The sequence below is a fragment of the Coniophora puteana genome (assembly GCF_000271625.1).
Source record: "Coniophora puteana RWD-64-598 SS2 unplaced genomic scaffold CONPUscaffold_10, whole genome shotgun sequence".
NCBI lineage: Eukaryota > Fungi > Basidiomycota > Agaricomycetes > Boletales > Coniophoraceae > Coniophora > Coniophora puteana.
The window spans coordinates 137,720-153,476 of record NW_006913062.1 but is presented as its reverse complement, the minus strand read 5'-3'; the positions used below and the strand labels follow the sequence as shown (position 1 = coordinate 153,476).

General features: G+C 52.5%; 2 protein-coding genes across 2 annotated transcripts; one reads left to right on the top strand and one right to left on the bottom strand.

The window, feature by feature from the left end:
• The first annotated feature begins 3,914 nt into the window (after positions 1-3,914).
• CONPUDRAFT_138563 (uncharacterized protein) lies at positions 3,915-6,209 on the top strand. Its single transcript, XM_007773040.1, has 2 exons — positions 3,915-4,409; positions 4,493-6,209. The coding sequence occupies exons 1-2, from the start codon at positions 4,173-4,175 to the stop codon at positions 5,924-5,926; spliced, it is 1,671 nt and encodes a 556-aa protein (XP_007771230.1). The 5' UTR covers positions 3,915-4,172; the 3' UTR covers positions 5,927-6,209.
• Positions 6,210-13,354: 7,145 nt separating this feature from the next.
• On the bottom strand, positions 13,355-15,168 carry CONPUDRAFT_83672 (uncharacterized protein). Its single transcript, XM_007773039.1, has 14 exons — positions 15,116-15,168; positions 14,843-15,061; positions 14,702-14,787; positions 14,588-14,648; positions 14,481-14,522; positions 14,378-14,418; positions 14,241-14,325; positions 14,140-14,183; positions 13,994-14,083; positions 13,918-13,936; positions 13,822-13,867; positions 13,655-13,766; positions 13,577-13,597; positions 13,355-13,525 (listed from the first exon to the last, which is right to left on the bottom strand). The coding sequence occupies exons 2-14, from the start codon at positions 14,949-14,951 to the stop codon at positions 13,499-13,501; spliced, it is 783 nt and encodes a 260-aa protein (XP_007771229.1). The 5' UTR covers positions 14,952-15,061; positions 15,116-15,168; the 3' UTR covers positions 13,355-13,498.
• Between the last annotated feature and the right edge of the window lie 589 nt (positions 15,169-15,757).

Sequence of the window (15,757 nt, the reverse complement as noted above, 5' to 3'; positions counted from 1 at the left end):
TGCCTACGAAGGCGAAAGGGGGAGATGTGATCCGAGGCGACGAACAAGGACTTCCTGTTTGAGCGTACGGAGCACGGGATGGCGTGGACGCAAGTTCTTTGAAGACAGAGAGATACATATAGACTATGATTGGGTTCTGTGAGGAGGGAATGGAGGCATGAGCTGAACCAGGGAAGAGTGGGCGGGCTGAGGTGAGTATGAGTGCGTGTCTAAGTAACGGAGTGATGCCCGCGCAGCGGAAGCCGAATCGCTGGACGCGAGCTCACGGATGTGCGTTTGAAGACCGCGATGGAATGGAATGAAAGCAGCACTGCAGAAAGTCTGGACCCTCTCTCCGTCCCCTCACTGGGTGTGTTGAGTGCGTTTGTGGGGGTAGACCGCAACGCGCGTAATGACGGTCGGCGACCAACCTCGAGGCCGGAGGGAACCGCCGGGCGCTATTCATAATTAGCCTCTGCGGCAGTGCGCAGCTTTCCGAATGTAGCCCGCCGACGGCCCGAAGCGCGCCCTGGCCGCTCCCAGAATGGCGAATGCGCACCGAGCGGACGGAGGGCTCGAGCGCGGTTCGCGTCATGCCCGATCACGATCACCTCTCTCTAGATCTCGTTCGCAGGGAGAGTGTAGGTGTGGACCTGTGTGGACGATCATCAAGGTTTTCCTGGACCTGTGGGGAAATCGCGCGAGGCAGTGCATTTGGGCTGAAACATATTTCTGTGTGGCTTTGATCGGTGTTTGCTCGCTCACTCGCACCAATACTCACGCGGGCCCGCACGGGCAGTCGGGCGAGTGCGCACCGCATCCTGCTCAGGCTCACGGACGCGCGGGACCCTGCCTGCTCGTTGAGTCGCACAATGGGCTGATGGGTACCGTTGGTATCATATGCGAAACGCGTGTACCGGTCCCGCATGGTCGAGACTGGGAGTGAGAACGGAGAAGCGTAGTTCTCATATCATATGCATCATGCATGCAGTGCATCTTTGGTTTAAGCTGTCAGATTGTCCAGCCATATGCCCAGCAGACCTTAAATCCTGGACTTCTCGCGCAACTGAATGGACGCACAGGGATTGGTCACGGTATCCTGCGTGCACCTTACAGTGAGTAACCGTGCTCGCCGCAAGTACTGCGGCAGGTGCGGCCTGGTCCGGCGCCACCAAAACTCAAAATTGTCCCCTCGGGATTTCAGAACCCTTCGGAGACATCGTCCAAAGCTCGTCGCGGGACAGCGGAAGCTAGTGCAGACGGAAACTGCCAACGCCGCAATGATGGTGACAATACCACTTGCTGATCCAAGTGGACGAGTGACCAGAGGGCACAATCTAAGCTCGTGAGTTGCATTCTTTACAGCCCGCCAGCCCGCCACCAAAAGTACCCTCGCATGAATGATGACCGCGCCTGCCGGCCGGCGAACGCGAACGCCACGCCAACCACGCTAATTTCAAGTCAGTCGTGCTGAACATCGTGACTTCACTTTCACATTCGCATGTTCCGGCAACGTCCGCTGCCCTTTGGACTCTTGCCCGTGCAATTCGGCCAAGCGGGCAAACCTTCAGAAGAATCTCACCTCCCCATTCTTTGATATTGGACTTGAAAGATCTGTAGAACGGACACCATGCTAGCCAATCTATCCTGTTAATTAGCTATGATCGCGCTCCACTCCGATAAGTGACTGTGAATTACCAATATCCAACATACCGGACCCAACGAGCCAGCCTCCCTCAGTTTGCGCTCGAACGTGGAAGTCTCATAAAATTCGTACCCTCGGAGATACGCCACGTACAGTACGTGCAAGTTTATTTCTAACGCATCTAATCAGACCATTTGCACTAAGCAAAGGGGAGAGATTGCGCTGGCCATTGCATGACTCCGATTTCGGGTCGCCGGAGGCAATCAGCGCAGCAATCTCGAGATGCCTCCGCGCGTTGGCAAATGGCACGCCGGACCTGACCTGGATGATCATGTGGACGAATGTGGCATGTGGGACCCAGAGCGCTGGTACCTCGCTCCGTCAGCGCCCCTGGGAACCCCTTGACGCGGCGGCGCAAAGAAACGTGGCCATCGAGCCGTGGATTTTCGGGCGATGGACTGTAACGGTGAGCCGTGAGTTTGAATGGTACTGTATAGCTGCATTCAGAGTTTCCGAAGAGTTTCCTCAGGTGATGCCGCGTTCACTATGAGATGCAGAGTACAGGTATCGCGCATATGATTCACATCGGAACGCCGCGTGAACACGCACCGAGAGCCAAGGAGGTTATAATGGCGTATATACATATGCGTGCATCCGAGGCTTATCCCGTCCACTTCGAGCGGAAACTTGCAAGAGTTCTCGTCGGTTCGGTGCTTTCGGGGATGGATGAAACCGGAGCACAATGAGAGATCAAGCCGCACGTAAGCAAGCGCATTCACCTCGGCCGCAGCAGAGAGGGCATGTGGGTCGCAAAAGCGACCAGCGGTGGGCTTTGTCGAGCGTACAGAGGGAACAATGGTCCCATGGTAAAGCGAATCTTCGAATCTATACGTGACCATACCTCATTGTGCAGGATCGACGAGTCCAGCGGAGGCTTCTCATGGAGATAGCGAGCTTGACGGGAAGACGCAGGACAATGGCGGGTTTGCATCGCAGATAGCCGGGATCAGTGTGCAAAACTGTGCAGGGAGAAAGTCTACCAAACGTATACATAGCGGCTTAGCTGTCTCGATCTTGACGACCTATGAGTGATCGAAGATTCCATTGTGCCTCGGGAAGAAAAAAACCTTCGCACATTCGCAATATATGCATGTCCTCGAGTCAGGAGCAAATGTGCCATTTGCAGGGTAAAGAGCTAAGTATATCAGATTCTAAGGATGACTTCGGGCGCGTTCTCACGTGCCACCGACCGTATCATGGCGCGAGCGCCTCTCGGGCATCACCAGTGAGCGCGTTTAGCAACTTGGCTCCTGGGTCGACGGCGGGGAATTGGGCGGACCGCGGAGCTGCGCACATTGGTAGGTGAAAAGGCAAAGTTTCAGATTAATGCGATGATGGTGGCGTCGACACAGCAGATGCTGTCTCAGCAGAACGCGAATGGCCCCCGACCTGGTCTCCGATATAGCGGTGATGGCATCGAAGGTCCCCGCGCGTCGAACAATGAGTCGTGTTCACGTGAGTGCGGATGATGAACGCCTTCGGAGTGCATGAACGGTGATATCAGCAGGGGATGAAGGCACAAATGCGGGTCTGTGCAGATGGCTCGAGCTTCGACCATCGAAAGGAGGGTCAAATTGTAGCAGTCTAAATGTAGCTGACAAGTCGGATTCGAGAAACCCTGCCGCGATGGCTTGCATATAGCACGGATGATCCTACGGAACAAGGAGAATAGGATCGTCCGTATGCTTCGAGAATCAGATGCGATGGAGCAGGGGTAAACTCTGGTTCTTTAGAGTCCCTTGGGCCTGAATTGAATGGGGTGCTTTACGAGATTGGGGAACAATATGTGATAGCAAAGATGGGGTGGGGACGAAGTAAGTGTGAGAGCATGTGCTTACGCTGGGCCCAGTCCTACGACCATCGTGCTACAGTGACGTGAAACACAGTGAACTCCTTCCGTCGGCGCCAGGTTTTAACCTTGTGTCTTGACGACGGGATTATGAATGACGACGAATAGGGTGCGAGAGAACGGGGGCTAAAGACGTCGAGTCATGGAAGAGGTGGAGGTGCTGCGAGTCTGACCTCATCTCACAGTCATGCACAGGCGTTCCCAAAGGAGAGAGGCAGCTGGCAGGGATTGGACGAGGTCTGAGGAACGTGTTCCCGGTGACTGCCGAATGATGCATCGCGATAACAATCTTGAGCAAGGCTATCTGGAGTTCATATGCGTCACTACCCGGCTGAATCACCACTTCATTCATTTCCACCTTCTCCATCTCACCTCATAAATCCTTGTTCCTGTACGCGCAGTCCACTCTTCTGGTCATCCAAGTCATCCAAGACATGGAGACGCCGTCCATCTACAGCCCCTGCCCCCTGCTCAGCCTGTGCATAGACTCTCCGGCAATTCCCGGCACTTGCCCACCCTCAGCATCATGACAACGCGTCGTGGCTAGTGCGAGGTGCAGTCCAGCAACGTCTAAAATTTGCCTCTTTCCGAGTTTTGCGCTACCATTCTCCGGCAAACACTCTATCCCGACCTCGGACGATGCACAAGTGCCTTCGTGTCGACGAACTGCTACGGGAGATATGTCAGACTGTCCTGCACTCGCACCCTGACAACCAGCAGACTCTCAACACAGGAGACCTAGCTCGGTTGGCGCGTGTGTGCCGTCAGTTCCAGGATCCCGCGTTAGACACTCTCTGGTGGGCGCAAGACACGATCGGTCCTCTCTTTCTCTGCGCGCCTGAGGACATGCGCCACGTCGACTGCAAGAACATTGTTGTATGTACCGCTGTCTCTTTCGTGACGTCATGATCACTTGCTCACTGTGCTTTCCTTTCATTGTGACGACTGCCCCACTGCAGAAGCTATCCAGGACGTCAAGACCATCTGACTGGGAGCGCGTCAAGGTGTATGGACGACGCATACGTTGCATCGGCAACCCACAATTCCCCGTTGGCTCGTTCCCGTTTCGTCAGGCCAGACCAATGCTACCAGACGCCGCCATTCTCGACGCTATGCTTGTCCACTGCGCCATAGAGGACGTTTTCCCAAATCTCCTCGCGTTCGACTTCATGTCTGCTGTGGGCTACCGCTGTGTGAACAGCAACTTTCATAGCCTCAAGCATTTCCTCACGCCCATGCTTCGCCAACTTTCCTTCTCCATCGTCAGAGTCTCACTCGAATTCGTGCAGTACATCATCGACAGCCTCCAAACGCGCTGCCCGGACCTCGAGCTCCTGTCCATCTCGCCTGGCTACCGCTCCCCACCCGCCTCCCTACGGATACCCGACGGCACTCTACGCACCCTCCGCTCTCTCTCCCTCCCTCTCCAAGACGTTCACCTGTCGCCCGAGACGCTCGCCAAGCTCGCCGCGTCGCCGCGCATTCGCAAGCTCTCTTGTACTCTCGAGGACACGTTTGACGCGCAAGCGTTCGCGCGGACGCGTGGCACTGGTGCATCGTGCATGCATTCCACGCCCCAGGCACGCTTCTCGGGCCTCGAGCACCTGAGCATCCGCGCCTCACGCCCAGACCAGTGGACCGACTTCCTTCGTGCACTGCACATGCCGAACCTCGAGGGGCTCCAGGTCCAGTTCACTGCAGCTCACACTCCTTCCGCCATCGATTTGGCGTCCATCCGTGCTGCATGCCCCAACCCGGCCTCATTGCGAGCGCTCAGCATAGTACGCGTCATCTCTGTCATGGACGACGGTCTGCCTACAGTCTCGCCGGCCGCTTTCGCACCTCTCTTTGCGTTCCACAACCTCAAGAACGTGCATATAGCCAATGTCGGCAACCTCGACATGACAGACGCGTTCGTTGCGGATGTAGCGGCAGCCTGGCCGTTACTGGAGGAGCTCGCGTTCGTCTTGTCCGTCCCCGGCGCCCCCCGGCTGACTCTCCGTGCCCTCGTCCCGCTCGCACGGCACTGCCGGAACCTCAAGCGTCTGTACATGCCCTTCGACGGGACTGTCGTCACCCACGAGGACCGGTTGCTGTCCGCTGGCCATCACAACGACGACGCTATTCCCAATTTGGAAGTTCACCTGGATGATGACGACTCGGAGGCCGAGGACGCGGACGCGGGTCCGCAGTACGTCCTGCGCGAGCTCAACGTCGGCTCGACGCCCATCAGCAGCCCCGTGGACGTCGCGATGTTCATCTTTGGGTTGTTCCCGTGGGCGTCCATCCGCGTTATTCCTCAGACGGAGCAGATGGACAAGTCGTGGAAGCGCGCGATCACGCATTTCAAGGTTATGCAGGGCAAAGATGCGCCGGATACGCCTTTGTACTAATGAATGGACGCAGGGACTTCTAAACTTTCCTGCCTGCCTCACGGACACTTACTAGCAGTCGAAGACTGTTTCCGTTTTTTGTCGTCGTTTCACCCGCTTTTCGTTTTGTCTGTAACTACTACCTTAGATCGCATTGCTAGAGATTTCGTTTTCATTTCCCTCAACATCATTCTATCGTATCCTATCACATTCCTGTCTTTTGTCTCGTCCATCCTTCAGGGACTACTTTCTTTGATCATACATAACCGCATATAAGCATGTACTTAGGTTCACGACGCCCCCCGTTCTAATGTTAGATTCCTCTACTTTCTTTGACATTACCTTTGCTAGAATCTCACGTATGCAGTAGTGCATGGTCCGGTACTGACGCTACTAGTCTAGTCCAGACGAAGAGACGAAGGTGTGGGTCCATCCAATGAGAAGCAACACGTCCTTTTGGTTCCACTGCTGCGTCTCGTGATACCTCGAGGTTAATTTCGGGCCTTTAGCGTGTCTGTGAACCAGCCCAGGTGAGGTTCGCTGTGGTTCGTGCAGCCCGTTCTGACGTGTTGCGTGCTGCTTGCCGCCGGGAGCATGGCATAGAGGGGCTGACTTTGTCCCGCGAAGGTCTCAGACACTTTTGCTTCCACCAGGGCTTCCATTCGCTACTTTACGACTACTAGGCTAGCCTCTAACGGAACAAAGCGCAAAAAAATGACCTCTCATTCGTCGATGGATGTGTGGGCTCCGAGGGGCGCTGGCCAGCCTTCAGGACCAGTAGAACGGTAAAGCTTCTGCACACTTCGTAGCATATGGCCAGGCTCACGCATCTGGAGGTGGGATGATCGCGCCCAGTATTAGCTCTTCCTTGTGACCGGAAAGTAGGGACAAGACCTTCCATCGTGAACCTTGCGGGAGCCACCATCGTAGCGTTCCGAAGCTGACGTGTGCGGCTGAGTCGACGTCGGCGTATTTACGCTCGAATTCTGGAAGTCGAAGTTCGAAGAGTGGCGAGGGGCCAGTGATGAAGCTGAAGCTCGGAAGGCTGCGGCGGGTGCCGGTGATGTAGTGACCAGCTTATGGCAGGCTGAAAGGGAGAGCTATTGGGCGGATGCATTCGGTAAGTTCACCGTGACGCGCTAGCCTGTGCTCTTGTTCCGAGTCCGTAGTATCACGAACCCCTTCATCCTCTCCAACCCCTTCCCCTGCTCTTCACCCGGCCCCGGAGTCTGTCATGTCGAAGCCCAGAACGCGCTAGATCGTGCTAAATGCATCCGCTATCGATGTCCAACGGAACCGTGGCGCGGGCTATCCAATACCCAGCCACCACCCTCGACCTTTGCGAATAGGGCAGCTGTACCCCAAGGCGTCAGCACCCCGTAATGAATGAATAGGAATCGCCTCCCGTGCTGATGTTAACGTTGACTCCAGAAGCACGCCAGGAAAGGCCAAACTCACGTCGAGGTCGTGATATCTTGATACGGGTGCATCAATCATTCCATCGCCGCCCTCGAGCGATCTCCGAGAACGCCTCCAGGGCCCACAGGTTCAGATGTAATGATAGATCAGCGCAATATCAAGAGCGATCTTGACTAGGATGGAGAAAGAGAATGCGAGGATGCTTTCGTGGTGATTGGTACCCTTTCCCCTGAGCTCATCTGATTTCGTTCAAGATGGCCCGGTCTAGGGGAGGGAGGTATTAGCCTCGATTCGAGGGCGAGCACCGAGGGTGGGGATCCCGGAGCGTATCACGCCCGGTAAGCGAACTGCCGCGGATGGGGTGAGTCCTTGACCTTCGGCGTTCCCAGATGCTGATAGCATGCAGTCATTTGACCTTGCAGACGTGTCTAAGTCTCTCTTGGTAACACCGGAAGAGTTTGAACGGTTTCAAGTAGACCACATAATGGCTACGATAATATCGTGGCATAGAACAGTCATGCAGAGTCCCCTCGCGCTGATTGTGTCGATCGATGCAACGACCGGATGGATCGCGACCCTGGAGTGAGCTGTACTTTGCTTCCGTCTGATATTTCGGACTTGCGATAATGAAGTCGTACGATCGTGACCTTGTCGGAAACCACTGGCATCTCCCCGATTTCCCTGAATAATGTTTACCCTGACCTTCGTCATCCCCGAGGACATCTCTCCTCGAAATCGCTTATGGCCTGAGTGACCCACATCAGCCGCGTTCCATCTAAACGATCTCTAACCCAGGCAGGTCCTCGGCACCGTTGCTCTTGTTCGCTCTTGTTGAAGCGGTGCGTTCAACACCGAACTGAGCACCGGCCGCGCCTTGGTTCCTTCGAGTACCCGAAACCAGAGAAGCACGGCGAGCACGACAACCTACGGCCTCTTCACCCCTGGTTTTAGGATTCTAGCCCACCGTCTATGTTGTCAGATATGACCACTGTCATTGCTTGCTTTGAGAGTTAGTCTCACGATACGCAGCTCAAGTGACAGGGAAACAAGAGCACTAGGTATTCCGATAACCGCCGATGCGGCCGAGAGAAACGATACTGCGGCTGGCGGTTGACAGTTGGTTGACCTAGCCTGTTTGTCGGATCGGATGAGTACGTATGTGCGAACCATTCTCATAAGCGGGTTAGGTGTTCGACAGGCTGGGCTAGTCCATCAAACATCTTTACAAAGCAAATAGGCCCCGAAAGAAGCCCAGCGAGCGCGTGCAGGTCAGCGCTGTTGACCGCCCTCGCGGTCGCTCCAGCCCCTGCGTTTGCCCGACCAACCCCGCTCGCTGTTACACGTGTGGCGGTGGCCGCGCGGTCTCACGGTCGAACAAGGTTCGCGATCGATGTGAGCGTCGGTGATAATATGACAGAACTTTGGGATATCGTTTGGCCTGGCGCTGTCGCAACTAACGCTCCCGCTGACGCTGGAGTGCAAAAGCCGCGGAACACAGGGTATGTTTGGGTGACGATTCTTGACAGACGCTGTGAACATGCAAGTTATTGCGATTGATCGAGAGCAGACGTTGCCGTATGCGCTCTACTGTCCACCGACGGCGGTGAACCTTTAAACCCCTGTGGGTCCCCAGATTAGGCTCGCGCCATGCGTGTGGGACACGTGGGAAGGTGCCTTGGGCGTTTGATGGATTCAATTATGCTGGTGAGATATCATTGTTGCGATGTCACGGAGTTCCTTTCCGCCTTCGAACATGGCTGTGCGCTCATACAGTCTCCTCCGAGGGTTTGATGTTTGAGAAACTCAACGAACCTGAGTCTGTGAGTTGAGAGATTAGGCTTAGTTTGGGATAGGGGCTGGTGCTTGTGAGTTTCTTGCCAGATGACCGTGCGTTCGCAGAGAACAAAAGGAGCTGACCAGTACTATTGTATTGGTTGTTACGCTGAAGTTGGCGTAGCGCTTCTCCGGTGTATAATTCTGCAAAATTCACAGAAATGTTGGTTGCACCACTGCCGCATGAGCACAGAACGTTGTTTAAGTTGCCCAGAGTTACATCACGCTGGGCAATTCTAGCCATATCGAACGAAAAACAAAAGGCCGAATCTATGTCAAGTTTGGCACGCTACTCACCACCACAGACATCGTGGCCAGGCGCCACAGAAATACATAGTTCCGGAACGATTTCTCTATAATGATAGAAGACAAAAGGCTGGGATGAACATTAGATCTGACACTCTCACTCCTCCCGGGTAAGATAGAAGAACATCTGTATCATCCAAAATAAATGTACCAACGTGCTGAAGACAAAAGACATTGGAGCAAGCATACGTCTCGAATCCAAGAAAAGGCGTGACATTCACAGTGGAGACTTACAAAGGAGCCTCCAAATCGGGACGATACGTCGTCGCCAGCGACCTCGCCGTTCCAAGTTTAACGACGAGCGCGAGGAAGTCTCCACATGCCTCTGAAGTACTGGTTGAAATCCAGCACGTGTTGGAATCAGATCTAGACAAAGGGCCGACTATTCCAGGAAAAGCAGCGCCAACCTCGCCGTATCACATTCCACGTGTGACGGCGGGCACGAGCGTCAATCAGCGATCGGCCACACCGAGCGGGTACCTGCAACGGTGTACATCCAAAGCTCCGCAGACAAGAGCGAAATAGTAATGCGAGAACCGAGTAGACGTAGTCCACGCTTCCGAGAGTACATATATAATTTTCTGGAAATGAAACATGATGAAATGGAGATGTCGGGATCCTACTGTTTGTATTTCGGAGCCTAATGCGGGGAAGATAGTTCTCGGTTCCCGTAAGCTGGTCGTTGTTGAGGCTGCATGTATGAACGACAGACAAGGAGTCGCCGCCGGGGGCGGTAATTACGAGCTTAGCGGACCATCAAGTAATATGTTTGCTGATTAGAGTAACGTCAGTAGGGAAACATCAGAGAGTGAAGAAGCTCGCTGACAATTTGAACATGTTCTCAAGAGCGAAGTATATTTGTGGGCGTCCGCCTTTTGTTTATCCCCAAGGATGATGTTGTTCTAATGAGGATGCTTGCTGTTCCGCGTGTACTGATGACCGACGTTCTCCGCCAAGGTCGCCGCTCGTCAAGGGAGGATACAACAAACCCCACCGATGCCGACGCATCCATGTTGCATCAGATGTTGAGAGGCAGGGGAAGACTGATATGAGACATGCCGTAGATTGTTGATGAGCTTGCTCTCGTAATCGCGTTCAACGTTCCATTGTGAAGACGCGCGACGGGTCGAGTCGGCACACAGGGTCGATGCCGTCTATGGCCGCTCGCTGTTGCACGTACAACGGACCCGAGGGATGGCGCGTTCTTGGCTCAGCAGTCCTCGGGAGAAGACTGAAGATCTGACGAGCTAATCAATGTGGGTAAGTCATACACTAAGGCGGGCATCAGAACCATGCCAAACATCGAGGCCGCTCTTGTTTGGCTGACATAGAAGCAAGTTCGTGTCTCTCCAGTGACATCAACATCAAAGCAGAACGTTCAAGTTCAGCTATGATATATGGCCGTAAGAAGTGTTGATATGCCGTAAGATGCAGATACTTCCGCACTTACAACTAGAGGTTAGCTGGTAACAGGCTGCGCCTCAAATGTCGCATTTCTTTTCAATAGCACTAGGAACCGAATGTCATATTAGAAAGGGCGAGAAATTATAAATAAGAAGGCACTTGAAACATGGGATTTGAATTCTTCGCTGAAATGGGAAGGACCACCGTGGGTTGTTCTCAGTATGTAGACTGTGGAAGCCCCGCCTTCTGAAGAGTTGCGCCGGGAGACCATCAAACTTACGAAAGTGTGATAACTTCTAGGCTTGCCATCAAGGTGCCACGGGGAACCCCTGGTATTTGCAGTGCTCTTGCCTCCGTAACTTTCAGGCTGTCAACAGGTGCCCGTGTGCATGTCAACACATAGTCTGATATTTGCGTCCGTGTTGCGTTATGAAAGAACAAGAGCAAGTGGGCCGGTTCCGAAAGCTTCCGACGTCAGAATCGTTGATGATATGTTGATATGTAATACAGTTCAATTTCCTCGGATTGAATTTGTTTCCGACATCGGTCCCTATATGGCATGACAGGCCGGGTCCCGATTGGGCCCCCGATGCTAAACTAACATGTGCGTTCTCCTCTGCTCACAAGGTGGTATCGGCGGTCTCATTACTTTCGCCCGATGAGAGTATTAAAATTGATCTTACACATGCAAGCTCTCGTACGGGCGCTTAGACATCAGTCCAAGCAGGTCGCCGTCGGCACTAGGTAAGACTAGGAAACCGGACATTCTGAAGGCGCACAACGATAACGACAGAGCATGCGATTCGCAACCTGTTCCATGGAAACGAAGTAAAGTTTCTGCCAGTCCGCGTAAAAGCGGGTCCGTACTACCCAACTAGGCTGTTCTGCGTGGAAGTTTCTGGATTTAGCACCGAAGGTTTAGCTCACGAGTTCGCAGGCATGAAAGCTCGCGCCCTTTCTTTAGCTACTTAATAGTCAAGCTGCGGAAGTCCATTGATTAATCGTTCAGAAATACATGAGCATATCGGGCTGCTCTGTTTACGAACTGTGGTCGAATATTGCGAGAGACACGAAGAACTTAGTGGCTGCTCCAAACCTGCGCCTTCTTTGGCTTCTTTCACGGCGACCATTCTGACGCATAAGTTGAGCAGATATCTTATTCTTTACTACCATACCTGACCAAAATAATGTACAAGTTCAATCTGAGGACGGGTCATCATACGTCTACACGGTGGCCGGCACGGTCTCTTTCTCTTACTTATCATTGAAGGGCGATGTACAGCGTCCTGGGACCGGAGATTGACGGTAACAGTGTGATCTTCGCGTTGACTCCAAACTGGTAAGGTCAGAAAAGAACAGGAAAAAGTCTTGAGCGAAGCCTTCTAACTCACCGGACTAGCTAGATATTGGTGCGTGAATACAACCTCACTTCTGCGCAAGTGCAACATGCTTCTGTTTTTTTGTTGAAGTTCTTATCGCCTCATCAACAGTTGTAAGCACGTGCGTGATTCCCTCAACGCATTGTGCTCTTCGTGATCAACCGTTTCCTTTGCAGCTAAGACCTGATCTGCGTTCAATTTCTTTGGCGGAAAGGACAAGCGTAATATATGACATGTATCTCTCGGAGTACTCCTACTACTGTGAATATCAACTGGGATGTCACCGGGGAAATGTCAATCAAATTTGTATGGTGGATGCAGGGAAGGTTTACGATAGATGAAAAAGTCATATAGGACCTTCATCCTCTGCCACTGAATTCTTTGCTTGTAATACTCCGAATAATGTACTATCACAAGTCAGATATCCTCCGCATGCGATGAAACGATATTGTTCTTGGAATCATAGCCTACTGAGTTGGACGAGAGGTCTTGGAGCAACAATGACCTAATGATCCACCTCCGATTCCGAGATAATGACATGGTTGAAAAACTAGGCAATTATAATACAGTACAAAAGCAGTGAGAAAGGGAGCGGTAGAATAGTTTGCTCATCAGGATGGAGGCCCCCATGACTCCGTCAGACAGTCTTTAACGATATAACTCAAATCAAGGACTGGCAATTCACATCGTCCCACTACCATACCAATATTAATTTCAGTTGACTGATTTTGTGTTGGTTCCTCGTAGCTCTTTGACGAAGTATGCAATGGTTCATAGCTCTAGCGGCTGCATGTGCTGTTGGTCTATGAATTGCCATCGAGTTGACAAGAGTAAAGTCAGGGAAACCCCAAGCATACTCACTGGGTGCATTCCAACCATGAAGTGGTTCAATGAGCGATACAACGCTGATTAGCAACAAGGTATACCGACCTCTAGCAGGCATTTGGTGTGTGCCGACGTTCTCAGCCTAATGAAATGGTGTGGTGACCAATCGTCGGGATAAATACGCTAACGTCTCACAGCCATGGACCTGAGCTTGCATGCTGCTGCGCGTCATCGTGAAATACAGTATATTGGCTAGGGCGTAAGTATGAGGGTATACATGGTCGTGTAATCTGTGTATACGTGTAGAAATGTTGTCCGATTTTTACCGAGTTTAATGCAATTTGGGTATGGATGTTCGTCCGTGGGTATACGTGCTGAGAGTTCAATATGTCTGTGCGGGAAATCAAGGGTCTTGGGTATATGTCCATCACAAGAAAGCGCAAGATTCAATATTCTATTCAATGGTCAACAAGGATGGCAGAGACAGTTACGGTGTGATACGTACAACATCGCGAGTATAGATCAACTTTGTGAGAGAAGGTTGTTTAGACAAAGGGTTGAACGAGGAGTAGGCATAACATACCTGAGGTGTTTGATGCTCGTCATGGGGCAATGAGGCGCCACGACTCAGGGGTGCTAGCCGAGTCCCAGTAAACTCGCTCAACCTGTCAACCGTCATCTCGTCGCACTTAACTCTATCGGGGCAGTTAGTATACCCATAGCGGGCCGCTAGAACAGGGAGCAGCTCACCTCAGTGCTTTCATCAGCTCGGACCAGGTGTAACGAGGATTAGAATCTGTACAAGCCGTAAGATAGATGTAGGAGAGGAAAATTGTCTGAACTTACCTATGAAGTTGATCAAAGCCTGATGAGCGAATAGCGTCGTCAGTTTATGTAGCAACGCAACAAGAAAGAAACGTACCAAGGTCACCGAAAAGTCATAAGAATCATCGGTACCCCCCGACTCACATTCCCATGCTCTTTGATCAGAGTCGCATGCAGTGATGAGGCCCTATAGGATCACGTCAACCTTGTGCTGCTATGTAGATATCCCGGAAGAATACGTACGATGGCCGGGCCGTGCATTTCACATTGTTCGAACGGGTTCGATCCTGTATTACAGCAATGCGTTGGCAAAATGCGATGAACCTGTACGTGGCGATACATACCGAAAATCGCGCCAGAATAGCAAGAGTCAATTAATATGGACACCTTTGTGCCATAAGGTAGATGTCGTATAACGCCCAGGATTTCCTTCGTTCAAGGCGTTAGTCATGCCATGAATTTGAACCGCGAAAAACGTTACCTCTCCGCGCACTTCCGTTTCCGCAGAAAGCACAAGGGTAGCTGTTGTTGGTCCAAGGCAGTATCAGTATATTAACGAGAAAAAATCGAGGTAGCGCCCTTACAGCAGTCTCCTTCATACGTTGCCCGCTTGCTGTGTGCGGACACTAAAAATGTTCAATGGCTGTCATTGATGGCACATCATACAGCGATGCTGAGCAAAAGCACATACAATATAGAAAGAATTGATCGCCTGCCCTGGCTTCTGAAAACATGGAAGCGATCTCGCGCATCTGAGGGAAAGAACATCAATAAAGACTACGCAAGGCTGGTGAGTGTGACGTACAACGTTCGCTTGGCTTGGAAACATTGGAGAAGACGTGTCGTCGTTTACCATGAGCAGTATATCACGCGCATCGTAACCCCGATGTACTGGAGAAGGAGGGCTAGGATCAAAGTTACATCCACCAACGGAGAGAAATTATACCTTTTAGGACTTTGGCGAGACGATGCACATCCTGGCGCCGGAGGGGCTGGTCGGCCTCAGGGACGGCGATCAAGAGTGCACGTCTGCGCGGGCTGGAGAAGAGGGACATGCTTGGCAAAAAACGAAGGCAATCCCTGGAAAGGTGACGCATGAAAGTAAACACGACGTCAACCACGCGGGAGCCTTATATACTGCGCCTGCATAGCTGGGGGACCGCCTCTATAGGCCAGACTTCAGCTGCATGTGCTCGCACCATCCGGATACGATGCTTACCGAGGGCATCCAGTAAAAATCATTACGAGGGCATCCAGTAAAAATCATTAATCTAGATTAAGTGTATGTGCCAAGCAGGACACAGGGTCAGCGCCGTAGTGACGTCGTATCCGATCATCGAATGTTCGACGCGCAAGTCTACGGCTCACCAGATGCGGCTGTGCACAATATACCGTACACGTGCAGTAAAGTGGGGCATGCTCAGCATGACATAGGCCGTGCAATACCAGAAACCCCTTGAAGCTGCGCAGAAGGGCCGAGAGTTACCGTGGCGTGGTAGCAAGGAGTTCTTACAACGTTCGATCCGAAGAGCGCCCGTCGAATCGTCCGAGTTGACGTCCCGCGGCCGGAAAATGGAGAACGGAGAACATGCTGTTTATGTCGAGCCACGACGTTAAAATAAGTTAACGTTCCATCAGCGAAGGAATTGTGGTGGAACGTAGAGCGGAAGGGCTGCGGAGGGGCGTTAGCCTCATCGGCGAGATGTTTGATGTTTCGCCGTGAATGCTGTCAATGAAGTTGAGCCGACCTTGAGGATGATTTCACCTTAGCATCAGATAGGGTTTGTAGTCGGAATCAAGGACAATACCTCCGCGAGCGCTCAAGTCCGAACGTTATGCCCTGTGTCTCAGAGAAAACAGA